General features: G+C 43.4%; 1 protein-coding gene across 3 annotated transcripts in view; it reads left to right on the forward strand.

The window, feature by feature from the left end:
* Positions 1-27,833, forward strand: part of ABL1 (ABL proto-oncogene 1, non-receptor tyrosine kinase) — a 145,357-nt gene that overhangs the window by 81,676 nt on the left and 35,848 nt on the right. Inside the window, exon 1 of one of the 3 annotated variants that reach the window (XM_055541408.1) lies at positions 15,253-15,461. The exons of the other annotated variants lie outside the window; for them this stretch is intronic. Within the exon in view, the coding sequence (XP_055397383.1) occupies positions 15,383-15,461 (79 nt within the window). The 5' untranslated portion in view covers positions 15,253-15,382. Of the gene's footprint in view, positions 1-15,252; positions 15,462-27,833 lie in introns of those variants that run through there. 3 annotated transcript variants of the gene reach the window in all.

Genomic DNA, 27,833 nt, shown 5'->3' on the forward strand with positions numbered 1-27,833 from the left:
CGTATGGATGGCACAGTGTCCCAGCTCCATTTGTTCAAAAGACGCTTACTCCTTGGAAGGAAAGTTATGACCAACCTAGATAGCATATTCAAAAGCAGAGACATTCCTTTGCCAACAAAGGTCTGTCTAGTCAAGGCTATAGTTTTTCCTGTGGTCATGTATGGATGTGAGAGTTGGACTGTGAAGAAGGCGGAGCGCTGAAGAATTGATGCTTTTGAACTGTGGTGTTGGAGAAGACTCTTGAGAGTCCCTTGGACTGCAAGGAGATCCAACCAGTCCATTCTGAAGATCAGCTCTGGGATTTCTTTGGAAGGAATGATGCTAAAGCTGAAACTCCAGTACTTTGGCCACCTCGTGTGACGAGTTGACTCACTGGAAAAGACTCTGATGCTGGGAGGGATTGGGGACAGGAGGAGAAGGGGACGACAGAGGATGAGATGGCTGTATGGCATCACTGACTCGATGGACGTGAGTCTGAGTGAACTCCAGGAGTTGGTGATGGACAGGGAGGCCTGGTGTGCTGCGATTCATGGGGTCGCAAAGAGTCAGACACGACTGAGTGACTGAACTGAACTGAACTGATCCCCACTCAACTGCCTTTGTACTGCCTCTGTGGAGAAGCAATTCAACACATATGTGTGGGCCACTTGTATGCTTTTAGTTGATTTCTATATTCTAAAAGGAGATAGTATTGTACTACTGGTTTCTCCACTGGAAAACCTTTCCTGACATCTCTAGGCAGAATGTCTAAGATCTTCCTGGGTCGGGAAGATCCGCTGGAGAAGGGATAGGCTACCCACTCTAGTATTCTTGGACTTCCCTGGTGGCTCAGCTGGTAAAGAATCTGCCTGCAATGCAGGAAAGCTGGGTTCAATCCCTGGATTGGGAAGCCCCCCTGGAGAAGGGAAAGGCTTCCCACTCCAGTATTCTGGTCTAGAGAATTCTGTGGACTATATAGTCCCTGGGGTCGCAAAGAGTCAGACACGACTAAGCGACTTTCATTTCACTTTTAGACAGAATTAGCCACTTCTTCTGGGCTCCTGTAGCTATTATGCAAATACTTATTATTGCAATTTTCTAAACTGAAAGATGGCTCAGTTGGTAAAGAATCCACATGCAGTGCAGGAGACCGCCTGCAATGCAGGAGATCCGGGTTCGATCTCTAGGTCAGGAAAAGCCCCTGGAGAAGGAAATGCCTACCCACTCCTGTATTCTTGCCTGGACAATCCCACAGACAGAGGAGCCTGGCGGGCTACAGTTCATGGCGTCACAAGAGTTGGACACGACTTGGTGACTAAACCAACCACAACCTTTTAATTCCTTGTTTCAGTGTCTGCTACTCTCTTTCCCAAGTGTCTCTCAAGACCAGTGTCTTGAGAAGCCTGGAAGTGTGTCTTCTTCCTTTTTATCGTCTTCATCACCACTGGCTCTATAATGTTTGTTGCATGAGCAGCCCATTCTCAAATCTCTGATGACAAGTCAAATCTTTGATTGACAAGTAATAAGAGTTTTGAGAGCTAAGTCAAGAGTCAGACAAGGATCAAGAAGTGAAGATAAATACCCAGATCTCTTTAAAGCAGGAACTGTCTCTTATTCTAGTTTCACACATTGGAGAAGGAAATGGCAACCCAATCCAGTGTTCTTGCCTGGAGAATCCCAGGGATGGGGGAGCCTGGTGGGCTGCCGTCTGTGGGGTCGCATGGAGTCGGACACAACTATAGCGACTTAGCAGCAGCAGCACATTTCATATACATGGAATTAGACACTATATGGCCTTTGTGACTGGCTTCTTTCGCATCACAGTGTGTTTCTGAGGTTCATCTATTGTTTATCGTTGTTGTTGAGTGGCTCCGCAGTGTCCGACTCTTTTGTGACCTCATGGACTGTAGCCCGCCAGGTTCCTCTGTCCATGGGACTTCCCAGGCAAAAATACTGGAGTGGGTTGCCATTTCTATTGTAGCACTTCATTCCCTTTAGTTACTGAATATTACTCCATTCTTTGGATATACATTTTGTTTAATTCATCAATCATTGATGGATATTTGGATTGTTTCCAGTTTTTGACCGTTACAAACAATGCTACTGTGGACATTCATGTGTGGATACGGTTTCATTCCTCTAGGGTAGATTCTTAATAGTAGAGATTTTGGGGTCTTATAGTAAATTTATGTTTAACTTTTTAAGAAACTGCCAAAGTATTTTCTATAGTAGGGCCGTACCATTCTACGTTCCCACCAGCAGCGTAACAGTTGTTCAGTCGCTCAGTCGTGTCTGACTCTTTGCAACCCCATGGACTACAGCACACCAGGCTTCTAGTTTCTCCACATTCTCACCAGCACTTGGTTTTGTCTGTCTTTTTGATCACAGTTATTTGGGTGGCTGTGAAGAAGTACCTCATTGTGTTTTTAGTTTCCCTTTCTAGAACAACTAATGATGCTGAGCCTCTTTTCACATGCTTATTAGCCATTCATATTTCCTTTTTGGTGACACTCCAGTTTAAATCTTGTATCCGTTTTTTATTTGGCTTGCTTACTGTCTTATTGAGTGTTGAGTTCTCTGTATTCTGGATACAAATTCTTTCTCAGATACATCCTAGAACACAGAATCTTTTAATCTTCCTCAGAGACTGTGGAAAGTGAAAGGGACAGTGTATAAATACTAGTAATAACAGTTAATGTGTAATATTTGAGTCTTTGCTATGAGCTGGATACTGGACTGTGTTTTTCACAGCAATTATTTAAAACACTTTCTCATTTTCTAAAGGTTATAGGGCAATTTCAAATGCTTGCTCTCTGATTAACAGTTTTTACTAGATAAAGAAAAGAAACAGTTGATTTGGGAAATTCTTTGATTTATAGGAGTTAGAACTGGTCTTTTAGTATTATGGTAAAGAATAAATGGCTGTTGTACAGACACAGAATATCCGTGGTTTAAACAACTGCATGTTTGTTTATTTCTGGCTTCTGTAACAGCCTGGCATTAGCAGTCCTGCGTGTGTATGAGGACTCCACAGACTCAGACACCTTCTCTCTTGTTACTTCATGATCCAAACGGCCACTCCAGCTAGCCTGTCCCCTTGCAGGCAGTGGGAAGTAGAAAATGGGAGGGAAACTGTTCTCATTCCTTTTAAGAACCTGGCCCAGAAGTTACATGCATCATTTCTGCTCGCCATGTTGCTCAGAGGCTCATTCCTGTCCGACTCTTTGTGACCCCATGAACTGTAGCCTGCCAGGCTCCTCTGTCTGTGGGATTCTCCTGGCAAGAATACTAGAGTGGGGTGCCATTTCCTCCTCCAGGAAATCTTCGAACCTACAGTCTCTTGCATCTCCTGCATTGGTAGGTGGGCTCTTTGCCACTGGCACCACCTGGCTCTAGCAGAGCGCCACCTCTGCTCCCCATATCATTGGTTAAAACTTCAGTTGTCTCTCAGTCATGTGTCCGACTCTTTGCGACCCCATGGACTGCAGCACGCCAGGCCTCCCTGTCTATCACCAACTCCCAGAGCTTGCTCAAACTCATCTCCATCGAGTCATTGATGCCATCCAACCATCTCATCCTCTGTCATCCCCTTCTCCCGCCTTCAGTCTTTCCCAGCATCAGGGTCTTTTCCATTGAGTCAGTTCTTCGCATCAGGTGGCCATCGTATTGGAGCTTCAGCTTCAGCATCAGTCCTTCCAATGAATATTCAGGGTCGATTTCCTTTAGAATCGACTGGTTGGATCTCCTTGCATTCCAAAGGACTCTCAAGAGTCTTCTCCAACACCACAGTTCAAAAGCATCAATTCTTCGGCACTCAGCTTTCTTTAAAGTCCAGCTCTCACATCCATACATGACTACTTGAAAAACCATAGCTTTGACTAGATGGACCTTTGTTGACAAAGTAATATCTCTGCTTTTTTATATGCTGTCTAAGTTGGTCATAGCTTTTCTTCCAAGGAGCAAGTGTCTTTTAATTACATGGCTGCAGTCACCATCTGCAGTGATTTTGGAGCCCAAACAAATAAAGTCTCTAACTGTTTCCATGGTTTTCCCATCTATTTGCCACAAAGTGATGGGACCGGATGCCACGATCTTAGTTTTCTGAATGTTGAGTTTTAAGCCAACTTCCACTCTCCTCTTTCACTTTCATCAAGAGGCTCTTTAGTTCTTCTTCACTTTCTGCCATAAGGGTGATGTCTGCGTATCAGATCTGCGTATTTGAGGTTATTGATGTTTCTCCCGGCAATCTTGATTCCAGCTAAAACTTAGTTACATGGTAATGACTAGGTACAAGAGGGACTAGGGGCCATATGTCCATCTAAAACTTAAGAGGTTGAGGGTGAGAGAGGAGAACAGATGTTAGGGGCCATTGTTGGGCTTGGTGGTTCCTATAACTAGTCTGTGTGGGATTCCCATGACTTTTTCATCAAAGAAAGTCTAGTTGATATGCTGTTATTGGCCTAAACCTTTTGGAGGAGTTCATTTTACTATTGTTTTAGAATTGTTCTTAATGGTGAAGTAGCCATAAATACTAAATATGAATTATTATTACTTAGGGAATGTGAAAATACCCTAGTGATCAAATACAGTTCTGGAGCTGCTTTACTGAATATAGATTTTATATACCAATGGTAGGAAGGTGGCAGACAAGAGGACAGCCTCTGCCAGGTCAGCTTTGTTTTGTAGCTTTTCAAGTGGCTCTTTCCCCCAGAAGTGCCGTTTAATGAGCAGTTTTTCCAACGTGTGGCTGTTCTTCTCTGGTGAGTCTGTAGTTCTGTATTAATATGCCAGATCTGTCTCTTTAGGAGGAAAAAGAGCAGCAGTGTTTCGTTTAGAGATGTCATTGCTTCTCTAAGGACAGCAGTAATTTCTAACAAGTGTAGGGAAGAAATCTTCTGAATCCGTTTGTCCTTTGTGTGTTTAAAACCTTGACAACAAAACAAATTGGTACTGAATGTTGGAAGAAACAAACATTAACGCCCCCTGAGCGTTTCATTTCTAGGTTTTCAGGCCTTGGTAACAATTACCAAGACATCCGCTTTCCCGGGTGCAGCTCTGCTGCTGAGAAGGTTTTAATATCGGGGGAGCCCATACATTCACAGTCCGTTTCAGCTGCCCCAGAGATAACTTGGATAAACACGGGCTCCTCCACGTACCTCCTAATCCCTGCTGGGTCTTACACTGTGGGGAGGTTCAGACAACTTGTTTTCTTTCCCTTCTGGCCCTTCTCTCTACACTCCCCTCCAGCTGCCTCCTTCCCCCCACCCCCAAAGTAACGTGATCCCCAGGCCTGGTCTGCTGCTTTCGCAGATTCTTTTAGTCTTACAGAAAGAGAGGAAAAAAGATTAACCATTGATTTTCCAGTTCAGACGGAACAAAACTATAAAAGCCAAAAGCAGTGCTAGTGTTTGAAAATAAAAGGAGTACTGTTTATAAATAACCGGCGCTTGGGCTTTTCTTTTTTCAACCAGTTCTACTTAAGTGGGCTTAAATTTACTTTATTATAGAAAAAATAGTTTGAATCCTTTAGATTTTGGCAACATTGCTCTTTTTCATTTGTCTTGTAGATTTCTCAATTTTTATTCAATATTCTGATTAAAAACAAACAAGACTTTCCACGATTTAAAATAAAATTCCGTGGCATTTATTTTAAAAGTTAACCAAAGTGAAAGGGACAAAGACAATTCATGAAATCACGCGAAACCTCTTTAAATTGAATTCAAGCACTTAAGAGTTTAATAAGAATATCCCAAACTATTTCTGTTTAATAACATATCTGTTTATAATTTAAAGTTATGTGACTGGATTTAAGAATTCAGGGTTTGGTTGTTTCTTCACTACCAGCAATATTAAGATTTGAGACCTGTAGCTCGCAACAAATTTTAAGTACTTTTTCAGCCTCATATCCTAAAATTAGTCTGTCAGCTCTTGATTATGGGTGCCTCGTGGGTGTCATATAATGGAAAAATTCTAGCAAGGTAATTCAGAGATCCGGGCTCTTTCCCTGGCTCTGCCACTAACTGGCTATGAGACCTTGTCAAGTTACTTAACCTGCCTCAGTAGTCTCATCTGTAAAATGGTCAAATGAGACTCTGATTTAAAATGATTAAAGTTTACAGACCTGTTTTCATTTCTACTACCTCCCCCAAGACCTACTGGAACAGCAGTAAGATGATTTTTTTTTTTTTTTAAGTGAAAATGTATAAGGACAAAAAGAACCCAATAAGAAAAGCAGATAAGAAAGGCAAAAATGTTTTTTGAAAATGGAAGGCAGTCAAGAGCGTGGTAATAGGACTTCCCTGGTGGTATGATCGGAGAAGGCAATGGCATCCAACTCCAGTGTTCTTGCCTGGAGAATCCCAGGGACGGGGGAGCCTGGTGGGCTGCCGTCTATGGCATCGCACAGAGTCGGACACGACTGAAGTGACTTAGCAGCAGCAGCAGGTGGTATGATGGATAAGAGTCCACCTGCCAATGCAGGGGACACAGGTTCGATCCCTGGGTGGGGAAGATTCCACATGCCACAAAGCAGCTAAGCCCAGAAGCCACAACTGCTGAGCCCGCATGCTCCAACTATTGAAGCTTTCGTGCCTACAGCCCGTGTTCCACAACAAGAGAAGTCACCGCAATGAGAAGTACCACAATGGAGACCTGGCACAGCCAAAAATAAATGAATAAACTCATTAATAAAAAATAATTAAAGAAATTCATATATATATATATAGTTTTAAAGTTGTAATAGACCTAGCAGAATCAAAGAAACTAAAGCCTAACCTCTTCTGAGAGAGACACTGATTAGAAGTAAGAATCTGAGAGGAAAAAAATAAGAAATTGGAATCTTTAGTACTACAAAAAGCAGGGGGTGGTGAGGCTCTTAACTGAAATCAAGGGGATCAGTTGAAAGCTTGTAAAGGAGTTTTTAGATTCTTCATACCCCTCCCCCTCCCTGTACAGCCAGATCACCACTTCTCCTTCCCACTTTCATGAGACTAGAAGTATTACTGAGAAATTGCCCTATAAAGGCTCCAGACTCTGGGGTATTATCCCAGCAGAGGTGTGGGTACACCATTGGGCTGAAACCAGTGGGGTGGGCAAGAGCAGATTCTTTTTTGAGTCTGCATACTAAATAATGAGATTCTCCAGCCCTCTTCCTAACAGAGAAGAGATGGAATCTTTTCTAGAAAACAAAACAAAACAAAACAAAACTGAATGGTCTCAGAGAAAAGCCGACTTGGGCATTCTCTTGATGGAAAAGTAAGCTCACCACCTCCCTTCATCTAAGTCCACATGTTGTGCCCTTTCTGTGCATACTTTTTAGTTCCTCTCCCATGGATAATGAATGGACACCCAAATTAAAAGTCTCTGCATTAGATAAAGGGTAAAAGAAATTCACAGAGAAAGGGAACCTGGTGGAAATAAAGACAATGTAGGAAACAGAAGAATTCAGAAGAACTGTACAGGAGACTTGGAAAATGGTCCCTCTCGGAAAGCAAAACATAAGGCAAAGACTCAGACAACAAAACAGGACAGGTAAGAAGGTTAGAAGCTCAGTCCCAGGGCTTTAGTAGCCATCTGGCAGGACTTCCAGAAAGAGAGAACTGAGAGCAAGTGGAGGAGAATTTAGGAAACAGTAAATATCAGAAACATTTCAGAACTTAATGAAGTGAGTATTTTCTGGAGTTCAATGACTGAAATCTTTGAATTGGATTGGCTCCCTGAGTGCACAGCATAATATATGAAAAAAGACTCACTCCAAGCCATCTCATTGTAAAATCTTAAGACACTGAGAATATTAGAAGATCTTAAAAGCTTCCAAAGACAAATCCAGGTGATATATAAAAGATCAGGAGTCAGAGTGGATTTATATTTCTAAACAACAGAACTGAGAACTAGATGATAGCAGAGAGATATCTTCAAAATTAAGCAGGGAAAATTATTTTCAACCTACAGTTCTATACCCAGCCAAACTCACTGGACTGGAAAGGCATTTTTTTTCAAACATGCACCTCTCCCCACCCCCAGGAAGCTACTGGATGGTGAATTCCAGCCACCTGAGGATGTGAGTCAATAAATAGAACTGAGGATATTTTAAATGTTTTTTAATATTTGGAAAAAATACTACTAGTTGTTTAACAGATATCTGAAATGTTTGGGGAAAAAACAGTAATAGGTCTACAGAAGACTAATCAAATGAAAAAAAAAAAAAACAAGGCAATTATTAGGTTGGTGCAAACGTAACTGTGGTTTTGGACTGTGAATTTTAAATCATTATATATTTACATCTTTATTAATCAAAAGAGGAACTGTAACAATCAACACATTTTTTTCCAACGGGAAATAAATTTGTTTATTCTTTTAGCATAAAAATCTGTGCTTCAGCATTTGACGAGCTCTTGGAAAGCATTTTCCGCCTCCTGCTGGTTGTGGCAGCATTTTCCCGGCAAAAAGTTGTCAAGATGCTTGAAGAAGTGGTAATCCGTTGGCAAGAGGTCAGGTGAACGTGGCAAAGCTTCACAGCCCAACCCTTTCAACTTTTGAAGCATTGGTTGTGCCACGTGCAGTTGGACATTGTCATGGAGAAAAAATGGGTTCTCTCTGTTGACCAATGCCAGCTGCAGGCAATGCAGTTTTTGGTGCATCTCATCGATTTGCTGAGCATGCTTCTCGGAGGTAAGGGTGTAATAGTTTCGCTGGGATTCGGAAAGCTGTAGTGGATCAGACGGGCAGCAGACCACCAAACAGTGACCGTGACCTTTTTTCAGGTGTGAGTGTGCTTCTGGAAGTGCTTTGGTGCTTCTCAGTCCAGCCACTGAGCTGGCCGTTGCTGGTTGTCGTATAAAATCCACTTTTCATCACGTGTCACAATCCGTTTGAGAAATGGTTCACCATTGTTGTGTGGAATAAGAGAAGACAACACTTCAAAACGATGATTTTTTTGATCTGCGGTCAGCTCATGAGACACCCACTTACCGAGCTTTTTCACCTTTCTAATTTGTTTCAAATGCCAAATAACCTTACGTAGAATGGTCAATGTTGAGTTCTTCAGCAATTTCTCATGTAGTTGTAAGAGGAGCAGCTTTAATGATGGCTCTCAGTTGGTTGTTCTCAACTTCCCATGGCTGGCCAGTACGCTCTTCATCTTCAAGGCTCTCATCTCCTTTGCAAAACTTCTTGAACCCCACTGCACTATCCTATCCGTTCTTTAGCAGTTCCTGGGCCAAATGCATTGTTGATGTTGCGAATTGTCTCTGCCCGCTTTATGACCCATTTTGAGCTCGAATAAGAAAAATCACCCGAATTTGCTTTTTGTCTAAATCATTTCCATAGTCTAAGATAAAATTCGCAGCAAGTAATAAATCATTAGCAAAAAAAAAGTGAGAAGTGCACATTAAAATGATGTATAAAATAACCACATTTAAGAATGTATTCCAATATCAAATGGCAAAGTTAACAGTGCAAAACTGCAATTAGTTTTGCAACCTAATAATATCTCCAGGATAAACAAAGTTATATAATAAAGGAAACATTCACAGTATATTATTGGTGGAGCAATGAACAATATTTATGTCATCGTAATAATGATCAACACTGACCGTTGTTGATTTAACCAAAAATTGTGATTGTATTGTTATGGGAGATTGGAGATGGTGATAGCATGATTCTACTATAACCAGTTAATATAGCATGTGGAAAGTTGATGAATCCAGAAACAACAATATGAGGATATTCAGAATCTGAAGAAGGCTGTCTTTGGAGAAACAGACAAGGGGATGGAGTCAGGGGACTTCTGATTTTATTATAAGACTTTTAGTACTATTTGTTTTTAACCATGTACTTTTATTACTTTGATTAAAAATAAGACTATTTAGGGCATACCAACAATAATACTAGTTTCCTCTGGGAGAAAAATCACTTAATAGTAATGTTTGACTTGTCAATTATAAAAATATAGTAAAATCTTTCTCGAATGAGGTTTTCTAGAAAGTGGATGTAATTACCCTAAAGCAGTTCAGATGTGCCTCTCCACCCCACCCCCATTGAGAATTGTAGGTCTGGAACTACCAAAGGGAGTAACAAAACAATCAGTGTTTTGCGAAAGACAGTCCCATGTGTAGACTGCACATCAAGTTCTCGAGTTCTGGGCCTGAAATAGGTTTTCACTAAAGATGTGCGGCGTGGAGTTTGTGTTTTGCCACTGAGCTGTGGTTGTAAAACTTTGTCTTTAGAAGTTAAAGATAGGACTCTCTGTGACATTTGAACCTTGGTTGCTCCTCTTACCCCATAACTCGTGTTTCTTTCCCTTAATAAAATAAGTTGATTTCCTTGTCCCTTGGAAAACCTCCAGACTGCTTTCACTCCCTCAGACTGTGTTTTCTGGAATCATTTTCACGTATCACATTTGTTAATTTTAGCTCTTGACTTGGTCCCAGTAAGACTTAGACAGGAACACAGAGCATCACCTGATACAGTAAGAGTCCTCTTTTGGAAATAAAAATACTGTTCACTGAGCACCTTCTCTGCATGGGGCACTTTTCATACACTATTTCTAATTTTCATCACCCAGTGAGATGGCTACTCTTAAGACCACCCCACAGTTTTACAGACTAGAAAATTGAGTCGCTTGGCTATGCCACCACGGTGAATGGAAAATCTGAGACTGAGAATAAGGTCGTGTGATGTCATAGCTCTTTCAGCCTCACTGCATGGCCTTCCGTCTCACCTGGTTCCCCCACACCAGAGTACCTGGACCTTTGTGACACTTGACCAATAAACAGTGTTATCTCACTGAAAATCTATGATACTTAAAGAGATGCATGCATGCCCTTTACCGGGGCAAAAGCAGGTATGGTTGATATGTTCTTCTCAGCCATATTTTCCTGTGGATTGGACCCATCACTTGGGAGCCTGGCAGGCTCTCACTGGACAGTGTCTGTAAATCAGAGGATGTAGTCTCTGTTGGCACGTGAAATAGTGAAATAGCAAGCATGTACATAACTCAAGATCTTTGCTCTTTCCTCCTAAAGTTATTAACTGGGCTGGAAACAGGGAAGGGATCAGTCAGATCTGGGATCATTTGGTCCTGGGGGTCCCAAACCAGGCACCATATCAGATTTCATCTGTCTCCCTTAAACCCCCACCCCCATCCTGCTGCTCCCAGGTAGAGCTTACACATCCTGCCTCCTGCATCCATATCCTGCTTTCTTCCCTCAAGCAACTTCTGTGGTGGGCCCTTGCCTATCCACACCCCACCCCCTGCAACGCTATTTAAAAAAAAAAAGGACTGAACTCCAGACTTTAAAAAAGTTCATTCTTTATCCAAAATTTTCAGAGAAAAGTCCTCTTTTGGTAACTTGTTTTCAGTTCAGTTCAGTCGCTCAGTCGTGTCCGACTCTTTTCGACCCCATGAATTGCAACACACCAGGCTTCCCTGTCCATCACCAAGTCCTGGAGTTCACTCAAACTCATGTCCATCGAGTCGATGATGCCATCCAGCCATCTCATCCTCTGTCGTCCCCTTCTCCTCCTGCCCTCAATCCCTCCCAGCATCAGAGTCTTTTCCAATGAGTCAACTCTGCATGAAGTGGCCAAAGTATTGGAGTTTCAGCTTCAGTGTCAGTCCTTCCAATGAACACCTAGGACTGATCTCCTTTAGAATGGACTGGCTGGATCTCCTTGCAGTCCAAGGGACTCTCAAGAGTCTTCTCCAACACCACAGTTCAAAAGCATCAATTCTTCAGCGCTCAGCTTTCTTCACAGTCCAACTCTCACATCCATACATGACCACTGGAAAAACCATAGCCTTGACTAGAGGGACCTTTGTTGACAAAGTAACTTGTTTTAGAGTTATACAATTTCTTAAATGCAGAAATTGCTTTCAGATGAATAAATTTTAGAAACATCCATCCCTATTTGTCCTATTTCCAAGGAAAACAAGGAGGAACTCTTCCTTCTTCCAAAACAATGGTTGTCAGACTTAAGTATGCACGCAGATCATCTTCAGATCATGTTAAGATACCACCATCCATATATTCTGATTGTGTAGGTCTAGACTGGAGCGAGAGTCTGCATTTTAAACAAGCACCCCAGACAATTAAAAATAGGTTGTCCGTGGACCGTGCTTTTAGAAACACAGCGCAGATCACATATTTTAATGTAAGTAAGGACTTTTATTCTTTCTCATTATTCTGAATATATTTTAAAATATTCTTAAATAGTTCTAATTCCAATAGCTGTTTCAAGACATTTTTCAATAGTTAATGATTTTTATTTCATCCTCTGGCTTTGCTACAATTATCCACCTTTCACTTAAATTACAAATTATGTCCATTTTGGAAAGTTCAAGGGCTTTAGAACTTACTACTTCCTAGCTATGTGAACCTGGACAGACTGTTAACCTGTCCCTGTACCTGCTTACCCCTCAGTTTCCTTACCTGTGAAATGGAGTTAAACTACAGGAAATCCATAGGATTGTTGGAAGGTTTGTGCCTGGCACATATTAAAAGGTTATTCCTTTCCCAAACTGAGTACAACATAGCAAACAAGTTACTTCACAACCTTTTAGATTTGTTTTCCTTAAAAAAAAAAAGTTAATGGCCTTTAGGCTTAAGATTACTTGGAAGGAATCCTTCTCAGGCTTCTGTTTGTTCTAGTAAGAAGACTGGAGCTCTCCTATCTGCTTGTGGCAGAATGTTTTTTGTACTTGTGAGTGAGTTTCAAAAGCATCAAAAGCTAGATCTGGAAAGAATAGTCCTAGTTTAATTTGGTAGTGGGGAGCTCGGCGATATTTTCAGTGTTCATTGCTGCTAATTCAGAGTGTTTTCCCAGACCTGTTGATGTATGGTTTTGTAACTATTTTAAAAGATCTGGACACAGTTTATAAGCATTACTCATTTTAAGATGTTTTAAAGGGATAAGATCATTTTAGACTCAAGAGCAGAATATTAGCATAGTCATTAACTTTTAAAAATAAACTTACGTCTTAATATAAAGTTTAACACATGCAGGCAAATATCTGGGCCTGTATTAATTGATAGAATTCAAGGATATGGTTAAAATTGCAAAAATGCCCACTGTTCTTGGCATTAAGGTGCCTATTTGAATATAGCCATCACATTACATCTGAAATGCTATATGACAGACTTGATTATAGTCCGATCCAAAGCCCTTGAACTTTGTGAAAGGTACCAACACAGCAGTTCTCAGCTTATTTGGATTGGCGGCACCCTTTGGGATTTTACTTTTGGCATTATACTTGGAGGTTGGAAGGTTCAAGGAGCAGTTGGCCGTCATTACACACGGGCTGTTTGACAGAATGATAGTGTCTCCCAGCATCTGTTAATAGATGGCATCCACAGTCACGTGTCACCTCGTGGCCCTGTAGCCCTGTCTCCAGGCAGTGGGAAGTGCTGTGTCTTCTTAGCTGCTCATGAGGTCTGACCTGGTACCACAACACAAACCACAGGTCACTTAGTTGCAGTAAAAACACATTTTGTATGTGAATCAGAATTTGACAGGACATCTCTGAAAAATGAATGATACCGAGGCTGAGAAACACTGATACACACTAGTCATATCTAGTCCAGCCTTGAACGGTCAGGTTTTGGTAGTGTGAGTGAAGGTCTTGTTACTTAGCCACTCCTAGTATAGTGAAGATACCCAGGCTTTGTCATTACAGGATACGTTGGACCACAGACGAGTCCAGCTTTGCCTGTGGGACTGATGACTGTAGCCAGGGTCTCTTGTTTCAGAAGGTTTCTTCTGAAACATATGGTAACCTTAGTTATTAGCCAAAGATAAAGATATATGTAGCTTTAATTTACTTGGGATTTATTTTTGGTGAGAAGGGACTGCATAATCCACTGGTTAGGAGCCTGATCCTTGGAGCCAGGCAGACCCGGGGGTAGTCCAGCTCAGACTTTGGGCGAGGTGCTTGACTCCTCTTGAATTTCAGATTTTCACCTGAAGAATCAGGATGATAATTCTGTTTTCCGTACAGAATAGTTGTGCACAGGTAATGATTGGAGGGTGTTTCTCACAGGAGTCTGACTCGTAGTAGAATCTCAGTACCCCTCAGCTCTTAGTATTCCTGGACGCTATCTTAATTTTTCTCCCTGTTGCAATTTAGTTATCTAACACTGTTTAAACAACTTTTCCTTCCTATACTTGCTGAAACGTTTCTGATTTTGTTAAATTATTTGGTATGTCTGGATTCGTATTCCACTGATGTAGATTTCCAGTTTGGTGCCAAGTCACACATTATTGTTATTTTTTATGTTGTTATATGTGATGATATTGTCTATTGGAGCCAAGCACAGCAGTAAGTGAAAGTTGCTCAGTCATGTCTGACTCTTTGCGACCCATGGACTGTACATGGATTCTCCAGGACAGAATACTGGAGAAGGTAGCCTTATCCCTTCTCCAGGGGTGAAATGGGTTTTAAATAATGTGTTTCCCCTTCCCCCCGTGGCACACACCAAACAAGAGAAGAGTTTTCTCTCAAAGAAAAATGAGGCTTCTTAAACAAAGGGCGCAGGCCATGCCCCTGATGAGTTCTCATGGAGGAGACTAAACTCCTTTATTAATAATCAGACATTGTGTTTGACCTCACACGTCTCCTTTGTCTCCTAGTCTGGATGTATGACTTGACAAATGTGTTGCAAACTTGTGTAGTTGTACTGTGGGTTGCAGCTCTCTGATTATTCACTCCTCAGACACCCACTGAGTTGGCCTTAATCACAGTAAGCTCACCGAATAGAAATGAGACCAGTATTGATAACTGCAGAGGAATCTGCCTTATTCACTAACAGTCAGGGGACACGGGGTTGGCCAGGGCACCGCGCCCCGTGCAACTCGCTTGGCCTGCAGCGGTGCAGTTGGGGGTGGGGTGGGGTTGGTTGGGGGGATCTCCTCCCAGAGATGCAGGAGGTTCCTCAAAGTGATGCTGAGCAGGCCCGCCCTCCCCCGACTTGCCTGCCTTAATTGCTGCTGTCTTTCCTTGGGGCGTCAGGACAGTACTTCGCAACTCTGAGAACCAAGACATGCCGCGCTTAAAATCGCCATCCCCCCGCTTTGCTTAACGTCGAAACCCGCGAGGCGTCGGTTTTGGACGGCAGCCCGGGCCGGTCGGAACACGGGGCAGCCCTTGGGCGCGGGCGCGGCGCGCAGAGGGTTAAGGCGGCGGGGGCGGGCCTCGCGGGGCCGGGCTCGGGGGCCCTTTGTTAACAGGCGCGTCCGGAGCCGAGACCGGGAGCGGCCGCGGGCGTGGGGCGGCGGGGCAGGCGGCGGGGCAGGCGGCATGGTGGGGCCGCGGGGTCCCGGGGCGGCGCGCGGGGCGAGCCGGGCCTGAGCCCGCCGCGGAGGGCAGCCCGGGGCGCGGGCTCCCCGACGCCTCCGGCGCGCCAAGATGTTGGAGATCTGCCTGAAGTTGGTGGGCTGCAAATCCAAGAAGGGGCTCTCGTCCTCCTCCAGCTGCTACCTGGAAGGTGAGCTCGGGGGAGCAGGCCGAGGGCGGCCGCGTGTCCGCCGCCCGGCCGCCCGGCCAGCCGGCCGGCCTGCCTTCCTAGGCCTCGCCCGGCCGCGCGCGCGCGCTCCCTCCGCGCCCGCCCTCTCCCCCTCTCCCCTCTGCCTTCCTCCCTCGCCCTCTCCCGCTCTCCGCTTCCTTCGCCCGCCCCTGGGCGCCGCCGCCAGCCCGGAGGGTGCGGGGCGCCGGGCCCCCTCCAGCCCATCCCACCCCCGCGCACACTAACCCCAGGGGTGTGGGGGGAGCCCACACCGGGAGGGCCAAGTCGCGGGGCCCCCAGGCCTGCAGGGTCTCCCCGAGAAAGTTTGAGAAAGCGAAGCGTACAGGCCCGAAGGGCCTCGTGAGCCCACGTCGTGGAATTTCCACCGCTAATTGGGAATTACGCGTCCAAAAGGTCGACCCGTGTTTGCGAAACAGACGATTTTCATTAAAGTCTCGTGGACAAAAGGGAGCACGGCTCTACCATTTATGGATACAGAATTTGAAGTGATCTTTCTACACCATTCCCCCCCCACCCCCCAACACACACACAAACACTCTCCATCTTATCTACGGACCACGAAGAGGTCGTAAGAATTCTTAAGACTTCTGCGGGGAGAAAAGAGAAGTTCCACCGCATTTTAGGGAAGATTTTGAATGAGTCCAGGGCACTTGGAGGAGGGTCAGCTCGTGTTAAGTTCCTTCCGTAAAGCCTCAGAGCCCCAGAGCCCGGGCGGTTCACTTTTGCCCTCTTCCCATTCTACTCCCCTTTTCTTCTCTAATCCGCCCCCCACCCCTTTTTTCCCCTTTCCTGTGTGTCTTTGTTTTCTGTCCTAGTAAGGTGACAACTGGGGGAAAAAAAAAAAAAAAAAAAAAAACCCAAGAAACCAATTGACTATGATGAGTGGCCTTCATTTTGTAGCTTCAGGATGAAGCGGAAATTTATCTGACTTGGGCACTCGTGGCCCCAGACTAATGCCTTTCAGCAGAAAAGTTAATTGTACTTTAGGGATGTGAATCTGCTTACATTTGTCTGTCCTTTTTATTTAGGACTTAAAACAGGAGTAGAAATTAAAGCTCCTTTTAGAACAAGTGCCATCAGAGTTTTAACGTTTTTCTCTTTAAAATGAAGGAGAAATGAACAGGAGGCCTTGTTCATTGTCTCACCTATTTTTCTTTTCTCTCCAACTTTTTGACCTGAGGGTCTGCATGAAGTCACGTGCTCAGCTCAAACCATAAACACCAGTGGTACAGATGAAATCAGCTGGCCCTTCTTGCCATGAGACGTGTATATTGGCCGCCTGGGAGAAGGCGCATCCAGATGGAATGGGCTCACAAGATGTAGTGTTTAGAGGGAGAAGATGGTTTATTTGTCCCTAGAAGTTGGCATGTGAGCCGCCAAAATCATCTTCAGTTAATATGCTGCTTATTTTCCAAGTTGCTCAGAGTTCTGAGCACATGCTCATTTCCATCTGTAACGAGTTAGTCTTAGGCATCACCATCCATTTTGCAGATGATGCTTCAGGCAGGGTAGATGAATGGACTTTTGTAGCTGCAGAGATGGAGGAAGGTTTAGGTCACAGCACTGTTGTGACATTGTTTTGTATTCCCTGAGGGTAAACAGTAGATTTAGTTCTTACCTGGATGGCTTAATTATGGTTTTGTTTTTTTTTGGAGGTGAGGGTTTACAAAATCTAATGCGTCTTGAAATGACATTGACTCTCAAGTTTAAAAAAAAAAGATTCTGATTACAGCAGACCACCTGGCATTAAGTCTCCATCTAGGAAGGTATCACTCTAGGAATTCTTTTCTGTTACTGAGGTTTCCTTCTTTCATTGTTATGTTTAATTGGAGAAAGTAAATGAAATCATTGTTTTGTAGTTGAGGAAATTTAACAGACCTAAGTGATCATTTCTTAAAGACTGGATGTGCTATTAGCTGCTTGGGAAAAATATTTCTAACATCTGGATAAGTAATCCAGCCTTTTTGTTTTTAACCGACATCCTAAATCAGTCAGTCAGTGTTTATTGACACAAACTGGGGGCCCAGGTGTCCCAAGTGCCCGAGAAAATCGAATATGATCAAGTTTTCCATTGAGAGTAAGTTCAGCCATATATGCAACTTGATCGTGCATCTATTGCTATTTAGGCCTAGCTGCCAAAGCAACAATTATTAAATGTTTACTGTATTCCAAGCACTGTTTGAGCATACTATATGATTTTATTTGCTTATTTCTCATGATAGCCCTTTGGTTGCTTCCATTTTATAGATGAAGAAAACTTGACGCATCTGAAAGTTAGAAAATTCGTCCAAGGTCACAGAGCCTGCAAGCAGTGGTGCTAGGCTTGAACCCTTGCTGTCTGGCCTCAAAAAGCCCAGTTTTAGCCACTATATGCTTTACCAGCTATGACTGTTCATCTCCTTTGGAACTCTCTGTGGATGTTAAAATAGTATCTTCAGAAACACTCTAAAGCCTGAAACAGGGATTTTTTTTCTTTCTAATACTGATTAAAAATGACTACTTTTAGCAGTAAAATTTAAAATGTTTAAATGTTTATTAGAATAGCCGTACATCATTAAAAAATTCTTAAAGGTTAGTGAGAAGAAATTCTGTTCTTCATCCAGAAACCTCACTTGAGTTTCTTGCGTATCCTTTTAGAAACATTTTATGCACACATAGGCATTTATAGCATTTAACTTCCATGTTCCAGCTTTGCAAAAATGTATGTTTATAGGTGTATCTGTCCTTTATGGCCACACTGAACTTTACAATCTTAGGTCTACTTCAAGCACTGAATTTTCTGATTAATTTCTTCTCTCTCCTAGAGGTGTGAAAGAAAACGTGAACATTCGCCAACTGAATTCTTCCCCCCCAGTTTACTTTGATTTTTTCGTGTGTTTGTGTTTGTGTACACTGTGCATGAATCTTACATGCGGACGCGTTAGTTCTGTGAAGTGAACTCTTCGTGAACTGTCCGCATTTATTTTAAGGGCCCACTTTGAAACACTTCTATTCAGCAGTTAACTTTCTGGTGGAGGCTTTGTGTGGTGCCAGCCACACAGATACACTTTTAGAACTTCTGCCTCACAGAAGCTCATGCTCTCTTTCTAAATACTCTCTTCTGAGGTCATCAAATACTTCCCTTGTTTAGTAACAAAGAAAAATCTGAAGCTCTTTCTGTAACCAAATAGAAAGCCAGTCAGTCCTTTTCATTTGAGGGTTACATTGAAATTGTTGAGCATCAATGAGGTGACAGTTCTTTGGCACCAAGCACTTCATAGACATCCTCACTTCATTCTCATACTGATGCTATGAGGTTTCTAGAGAGGAGGAAGAAGAAGGGCCCCAGTTCAGTTGGGTAGGAAAAACATTTGAATTTGGAGTCAGGCGAACCCAGTTTTCTTCATGTCTCAACTTTTCTGCCTTCTTACCTCTAAGACCAAGAGAACAAACATTCTCTGGCCAGCCCACCTTCGAGGATTGTTTCTGAGGATCCAGGAGATGAGTCACAGGAAAGCTTTGAGACCAATGAAGTGCTAAGTGTATGTATTTATACTGATGTGAGGCTCCTTTGGGATGTCCTTAAATCCAGGCAGTATTATGGCTAGAATGTTGCCGAGGTCCTGTTCTCCTGGGAAGCACACAACTCCCAAGCTAGCCACCTGGCCCGGATGTCAGCCATCCTGCCAGTGAAGTGACTGGCATGTTGCTCCCTGAGCCTCGGTATTCTCATTTCTAATAAGGCTCATCGTAGTCCCTGCCTTCTTGAGTTGGGAGATTCACATCAGACATTTCATTTAAACTGTTTAGCACAGAGCAAGATGTTAGCAAATGTTAGCTGTTGTTAATTTAAATATTTCACGGTCTAAAATGTTGGCATTGCCAATTGCTGTAATGGCTGAAGTGTGATGATAGAATTTGAACTAAACCCACTCATAGTTTTTCTTGTTAAGAAAACAATTTGTTTCCAAGTTTGCTTTGATGCCTATAATTAATACTTCCTGTCCTTGGTTCTAAGGAAGAGTATCTTCTCTTCCTCTGACCGTTTCTTATTCCCATGGTCAATGTTTTAATTGTGAAAGAAAAACCCTGTTGGCAGGAATAGATGCCGTAGTTGGCATCTTATTTCTCATCTCTAGAGATGCATTTCCACAGCTCCAAACATGTGAAAACTGAAAATTTCGTACTACTTATTACCTTATTGTAAAATCAGGCCGCAATTTTATCAGCGTAATCCCTGATCTGAAATAGAAACATGAAAAATTATTGATGGATAGGTTTTAAAAATGCGTAACATTGTACAGCATGGTGACTATAGTTAATAATGCTATATTGTATATTTGAAAATGACTTAGAGAGTAGATCTACGTTCTCCTCACAAGAAAAGTCATTTGTAACTGTGTATGGTGATGGATGTTAACTAGACTCCCTGTGGTAATCATTTCATAAAATGTGCATATATCAACTATGTTGTACACCTTAAATTTAGACAATGAGGTATGTCAATTCTGTCTCAATAAAACTGGAAAAAATAAAACCAGAAGTATATGTAACCAAGAACCAAAGATCAGATGAGACATTGAAAGAATTTAACTTTTCCTCTGTAATGGTGATCTGGCATTGAGAGTGCAGAATCCTAACCACTGGACCACCAGGGAATTTTCGTGTTTTTTTATTTTTTTTTTAGTGGAAAAATTTTAAACCTGTAACAAAAGCAGACAGCATAGTGAAGTCCCTTGTACTCCTTGTCCATCTTTAATAGTTAACACTTATGGTGAGTCTTGTTTCTTGCCTAGGGAAGTTCCAAAGCTGTTTGGAAAAATAGCTTGCTAGTTGCTGACTTTTGAGAGACTTAACAGTATCCTCAGATACTGACAGTTGTTATTCTCTGAAATTGGCTTTCGAATGCTTCTGTCTTAATCCACACCTTCGATGCTTTGTTATAGTGTTAGATGGTGGAGATAGAGCAGACAGACAGAAGGAGGAGGAGGTACAGACTAGGAGACAAAGACAAGACAAGTTGAGACAGGAGAGGCGTAAAGAAAGATGAGAGAGAAGGAGGGGGTTAGGGGCTAGGACAGGGGCAGAGGGAGGGTGGGGGGAGGGGGACAAGAGATGCCGGAGTGGAAAAGGAAAAGAAAGAGCCAGACCTTGAGAGAGCAATGCTGAGACTGAGTGAGACTGACAGACAGGGAGCTGAGAGAGGGGTTCCTGGAGAGAGAGCATGTGAGGCGCTTCACATCTGCTTCCATTTCCTGCCCTCTCAAGTACCCTCATAATAGAGGCTACTTAATGGGGTGTGGGGATTTCGTGCAGATAAAGTGCTTGACACAGTGCTGGCAGTCAGCAGGGATCAATAAGTACTAGCTGTTGTTCCCTTACATTCAGCTGCATAAATTTCAGCCTTATTACTCTTAAATTCTACCTAATCCCTATCAGTCTTATCAGTCCTCAAATTTAGCCAACAGTGCTATACATTGAATCCCTTAATTTAACTTAAAGATGGGCCATGAATAAATAGAGTCGACCGTTGTGTTTTGGAGACAAAATACCTTTATCGGGGTTACATTCAGTTACTCCAATTTTTGTTGTTTGCTGTTCAATCCCTAAGTTGAGTCCCACTCTGCAACCCCATGGACTGCAGCACGCCAGGCTTCCCTGTTCTTCACTTCACCGGAGTTAGCTCAGATTCATGTCCATTGAGTCAGTGATGCCATCCAGCCACCTCATCCTCTGTCACCTTCTCCTTTTGCCTTCAATCTTTCTGAGCATCAGGTCTTTTCATTGAGTCGGCTCTTTGCATCAGGTGGCCAAAGTATTGGAGCTTTAGTATCAGTCCTTCCAGTGAATATTCATGGTTGATCTCCTTTAGGATTGACTCCAATTAAAGTTATTCCAATAGTAATGGCCGATGAGACGTTCTAGGGAAATTGCCTTCATTGGGCAGCCTCTTCACTTCAGTCACTGGGTCTAAGTGACCCAGGAGCCTTGATGATGCTATAACAGAAAACAGGAAATGCGAAATGAGGGTTTACATACCCTCCCAAGCCTGGCAGGCAGAGGGGGAGGCTTTCAGTCTGTTGTAAATGGCCTGTGACAGAATAAAAAGGCTTTTAAGGTTAGTTGGCTCACTGTGGCCACTTTGACTCTGGGCCAGTCCGGGGACTCGGGGAACCTTCCCTCACAAACAAGAAGTCTGTGGAGGCATCTCGGCCTGTTAGGAGGCAGTAATGAATCCTGTTTCTTTTGAAAGCACAGAGAAAGGTACTTTCATGCTACACCTTGTTTTAGGTTCTTGGCTGTGGTGTAGATTCCATTTAAAAAGTTACTGTATTTCCTAAATCTTGCTAAATTTTCCTAGTTGGGTTGCATTTGCTTCTCATCTTTCCCGTCTGTCACTTCTGCTGTTCTTACTTAAGGTTGACAGGTCATTAAGGTGCACTCTTCAGTCATGACCTAATTTTTTTACCTTGCTGCCAAAGACAAACAAATGCAGGATGTTCTTACAACTGAGTTCATTCTACGAAACCCTGAGCCGGGCTGAGTCATATTAGGCAGGTGAGACTGAAGACTGTGAGAAGAACGCTCCATCTCTGCCCTAGAGGAATTTACATTATTTTGGTAACAATAATAAGGGATGATTACCCTTTGTTGCGGTGCCCTGGTGCCAGGCTCCATGCCCGCATCCGTACGGAGAACATCTTCACCCGCATGTATGCGTTGACCCCGCCTGACGGCCCGACTCGGTTTTGAAGCCATTGTGCAGTTGAGAAACTGAGGCTCAGAAATTAGTATCTTAAAGACATGGTGGGCTGAGATTTGAACAAGGCTTGTGCACCCTGGAGCCCAGGCTTAGTGTCCCACGAGGGACATGGGGGCAGATTCCTCACGGCGCCCTTAACGGACATCAGGTCCTTCCCGAGTGTGAGGCGAACCGGAAGTAATCACCCAGAGGTGAGGGGTGGGGAGGCAGAAGGACCAGTCAGGTTTCCTGGAGATGGTGCCGCCGGGAGGATGAGAAGGGACTAGGCATTCCAGGGGGCATGACTGGCCCTGGCCAAGGTGCTCACCGCTGAGACAGCAATGGGGAACCGACGGGGGCATATGGGAGGAGGCTGAATGAAGAGCAAGCGTCCTGGGGGAAGATGGTCCTTCTGGAGCTCGGGCTCCTCCCGCAGAGGTGGCAGCAGCAGCAGCCCCCGCCGGTGTCTGAGGGAACAGTGGCTCCTACATTGTCGGCCAACTGCCAGCTTCCCCGTGAGGCACAGGATAGCCCTGTGCCTCACATCGCCTCAGCTGACCGCGCCAATAAACCTGACCGAGGCCCACAGGGAGGGCCGCCTCCCAAGCTTTCTCTTCGGCTTCTCGGCCGGCGGCCGTCTTGGTGGATTTTAACAGGAGAGCGACTTGGGTCAGATGTGCGTTTTTTCAGGAAGACCGCTCTGGTGGCAGTGCGGAGGTGGAACGAGGGGTCAGATCAAAGCTGGGAACCAGTCTAGGGTGTGGAAAATACAGGTTTGCTGAGAGATTTGGGAGGAAAAGTGGCCAGGCTGTGGGTGTGCGCTTACCGGGTTGAGAGGGAGAGGGGTGTGAATGTTGGGCTCAGAATGGTGTGGAGGTAGTAGAGTCTTCTTTTGTGGGTCCTTGTACTCCATTTTTAGTCATCGTAGACTTCATTGACAGTAGATTCTTAGAAAGTGACACGAAATTCCTTTGTTTTCTCTTTCTGGTTGAGCGAAGGGGGACAGGGGACTGTATCTTCAGAAGAGTTAGTATCCGAACTGCCTATCGGGACAGAGGTTAGGATGGAGAATTCTGTTTTCTAAAATTGACTGCCTAGGAGTATCACAATATAAAAAGGTTCTCAGCAATAGTTACACCTTGGGCCAATTTAAATAACTTGTTAAAAAACTTTTTTTATTTTTTAAAGGGGATTTCTCTGGAAGCCCATCTAATTTATTGCCTAGAACACCCCTAGATGGGAAGTAATGGAAAGAAAATTATTAGTTCTTTTTACTTAAGAAGAAAGAAACTTGCATAATCTGGACTTCACACGAACTTACAGCGGCCCCCTTTCTAGGCCTGTGTCTCTGTCGGGTTGCTGGGGTTCTGCTGAACTACATCAGTAGTGTAGACGTGGACCTGCAAGGCCCTTGGGGTCTGGGATGACATTCAGAGGCTCCATGTCCTTGGATGGAAAAATATTTAAGACTATTTCACTAAGTGCTAACTGAAAATTAGTATTTTATCTTTTTTTTAATAAATGTATATAACCACAGTAATATTAGCAGTGCTTGTGACTTTGCCAGCAGTAGAACTCAGATATTTTCATATTATATAACAATTGTGATTATTACCTAAACTCATCACTACTTTGAAATGACAGCTACTACTGGAGCTTGCAATTTAATGTGTTAATAAAGGAGCGTATATTTAATGCATAGTAGAGAAACACCGTATTACAGATTTCTTTCAAAAGATACTTTGAGGACTGTTTCAGTACAGTTGTTCTCTGAAGTGCTCCATATGTATTTGATGTGTTTGCAGACTTTATTCTGAGGAGTAAAGTCAGAATATTCTGCATCACCACAGGGCCCACAGCACAGCAGAGATGAAGCCCCCTCCCTGAGTAGGCTTGATGTGTCAGGCTGGCCTTGGGTCCCTGTGTTAATCAGGCTTCTCTTGCTGGGCATGGTCTCGTTCAGAGTCTACTTCTTCCTAACCCTGTTTCCCCCCTTGACAACTCCTGGTAGTCCATGTCTGTGTCCTTAAAAATTAATGCACAGGACAGCGCTTGTCTTCTGTTAGACTTTTTGCTTTGAGGGTGTGTATATTTTCCTGAATGGGTGTTTCTCCTTCAAGGAGCAGAGGCTGTGTTCCTTGCATCCTTACCTCGTTGCCCTACCCTTGCTCCCCAGCAGCTGACACACAGTGTTTTGGGGGCGCTGGGAACATTGTGTTCAGAGTGTGAAGTTAATGCCAAGGCTGTATTCAGCCTAACTTGTTTTTTACGTTTAACTGCTCTGGGTGAGGGTGTAAATTACAAAATAAAGGACCATGTAGAATGTAGATAAAATGACTTTCATCGAGTTCAGATTGTGGGAAATCATCCTTTTCCTCTAAGCTCATATTATAAAAAGTTGTATCAGACTGTTATAAACTGACTTGAGAATAGTCTGAGCATGATCTCATCGGTTGGAACTGAGTGTGAAATAAAACACGAAGCCGTCCCTCTTTTTTGAAGGATCTGTTTTATAGATTTTTAAATTACAGAGATTCCTTGAACTGGAGGATCATAATGAAGGGCCCACAAAGGAAATAAGACTAAAGCGACCGGGGTTTAAATAATGGAATGTGAGCAAAAGTAAAGGGGGTGTTTATCACGTGCGACATGCCCTGTCCTCCTCCCCCCCCCCCCCCCCCCCCCCGACCAGAGCCATGAGGTGGACAGAAATGACTGCCACATAGCCCGGCTATCTGACTCGAGCAGGAACCGTGAGCTTGCACGATCACCAAGAAGAAGCTGGGAAGCTTCCCTGGGATGTTTTTCCTGGAGGTGAAGCCTCCCTTTCCCTCCCCTTCCACCCCCTCCTCACTTGTATCCCCTCCCCTCTGCCCCTCCCACCTCCCCTCTCCCCCAACTCCTATCCCCTCCCGCTTTGGGACTGAAGTAGCCTGTTCCCCTCCTCCTTGGCAGTGGCAGCTTTAGCAGCAGCCCCTGAGAGTCTAGACCAGACATGCCATATGGGAGAATCTTTTGTAAACATTTTTGATCAGTGACTCACAACTTTTAAGAAAGGATTATTTTTGTATAAAATGATCTTTAAATTATACTTTAAAGACCCAAGCTCTTTTCTTCGAATGCCGTCCAAATAAGTTAATCACTCGCAGATCCACTGAACTCTGTGGCATCGTTCTTACAGACTTTTTAGTTTGCTGTCACAGTTGGAGCCGTAACTTTGGAGCACGTTTAGATAGCACCATTCTTGGTATTCAACTGGCTAATTAATTACTTTTCCTGAGTTTTGTGGGTGAGTGGAAACCTTTTCATGAAGGATATGGTAATAACAAAAGGATTTCCAATGAGGTGAGAGGCATTCTTGAAGATAAAAATCTTAAATATTTTAAAGCTATGACTCAGGATGCCGCAGAAAATGTTAAACTAACGTTTTTAAGAAGAATAGATGCAAGGATTTCTTTATCCGTTGGCAGAACAGAAGAGAGGAGCTATTTTGGGCATCATTTTTTTAATGAGTCCTTTGAGCTCCTTTAAGGGTCCATCCGGGGACTGGCAGGAAGTTCATGTATTAGGCAAGAAAGATTTAAGTACATTCTGCAACTTGGGCCTTGTAAGCTGTGATCATTTTTAAGGTTGACGAGCATCGTTCACTATGAAATGAAGCAAGGAACTTGGCATTTATACATTGTGAGTCAATTTTGACATCAGCCTGGATTGGGAATTGACTGGAAGGTTTTGGTGTTGGACTGTGGCTGCACTTCAGCGTCTCGATCCAGAGGCATGCATGAGCAATACTTCCCTTTGGGCTTGGGCCATTAATTTGTGGAATGGAGCAAGAACTGGAGAGGAAAATCAAGAGGCTGCCTTGGATTTCCTGACGTCCTGTTGAATCAAAAAGCAGTGGGAGGCCCTTTCCTTCCTGACAGAGAGGCCTCATCCCCTCACATGAAGTTCTCAGCATCTGTCTCCATGTGAGGGACAGTCCCCCTTTAATAATCCACACTTTAAATCGATAGTCACCCCCGGGCCGGTGTCTGTGTTCTGCCCATTCCAGGTGTTTTCCAGGCCACTTCCCCCGATTATGTAACTTTGATCAAATCCAGATGCTGCAGAATGTTTGATAGAAGAGGTCAGATGGCCTTTGAGAAGAAAAGCATTTCTGTATTCATGACTCTGGTTTAATTTCCTGTGTAGCCCTGGTCTGCCAGAGTCGTGTGCTCACGCCCACGAGGTTGGGATCCTGCAGGGAAACGCACATGGACTTTTTCAGGACCGAGAGAGAAGAGTCCATCCTCCTCCTGTGTACTTTTCCATGTTAGATGATCAATTATATAAGCGTCAGCTGGCTTCTTGATGACCATTTTTCTATTCTTGTAATTGTTCTCTGGTTATAGAAACAATTCACATTCATGATGAGAAGTATGCCAGGATATAGAAAAGAAAAAAGAAAACTTAAAATGTTTGTAATCCCACCACCCTGTGTTAAACTACTGTTAATGGTACTGTTGACAACTACCATGCATTAACTACTGTTCACATTTTGGTGTAGTTCCTTCTGGACTTTTTTCAATTTTTATAAAATTATGATTGTTATAGTATGTTTCCAAGTTGTTAGATATGTTTTTCCAAAAATATTTTGAATGACATTATGACTATATTCTATTTTATGGATGGACCACAAACTAACCTATCTTGAATGGATAAATATTTTGTGCTTTTCCTTTTTGGTGCTGTTATTTTAAAAATCAGTACATACAAATCATTGGAGAAGGAAATGGCAACCCAATCCAGTATTGTTGCCTGGAAAGTTCCATGGACAGAGGTGCCTTACGGGCTACAGTCAGTGGGTTCTCAAAGAGTCAACACAGCTGAGTGACTGAGCATATACAAATCATTGTTTGGGTCTCCTGGGATAAATTCCTCGAGGTATATCTAAGGTGATGGAATTCTTCAAAGACTCAGTTCAGTTCATGTTTCCAGTTTTTCTCCTAAAATGTTCCAGCAGTGTCTACATCACCTACTAGCATTGTATGAGAATGCCCATTTCATTGAAGTTTTACACTGTTAGACTCCAGAAAATGTCCCTGCCCAACATGACAGAGAATTGGCCTTTCTTTGATTACAAGAAAGGTTAACATGTTTTCCTTGTTTAGTAGTAATTTAAATTTTCTGTGCATTGCTTATTCATAGTTTTGGTCTGTTTTTCCATAGTGGGAGTGTGTATGTTAGTCGCTCAGTCATTTCCGACTCTTTGTAACCCCATGGACTGCGGCTCGCCAGGCTCCTCTGTCCATGGAATTCTCCAGGCAAGAATACTGGAATGGGTTGCCGTTTTCCTTCTCCATTTTTCCATGGAGGAGGGTTTATCTTTTCCCTTTTGATTCGCAAAAGTTCTTTTATGGTAAGGATCCTTTGCCTAATAAGTCTGCTTAATATTAACGACCATAGATGCTCTTATGACTTACTTTCACTTAACTGACTCACTGCAGCGTGGAGCAGCCTGGCTCCCTTCATAACACACGCCTCTCTGGTGCCCACAGAGTCGAGCAGCCGCTCCTCTGCCACATTCTGCTCCCACCCCCTGAGTCACAAGCACACCCAGAGCCACTTGTATT

This window comes from Bubalus kerabau, chromosome 11, assembly GCF_029407905.1.
Source record: "Bubalus kerabau isolate K-KA32 ecotype Philippines breed swamp buffalo chromosome 11, PCC_UOA_SB_1v2, whole genome shotgun sequence".
NCBI classification, from domain to species: domain Eukaryota; kingdom Metazoa; phylum Chordata; class Mammalia; order Artiodactyla; family Bovidae; genus Bubalus; species Bubalus kerabau.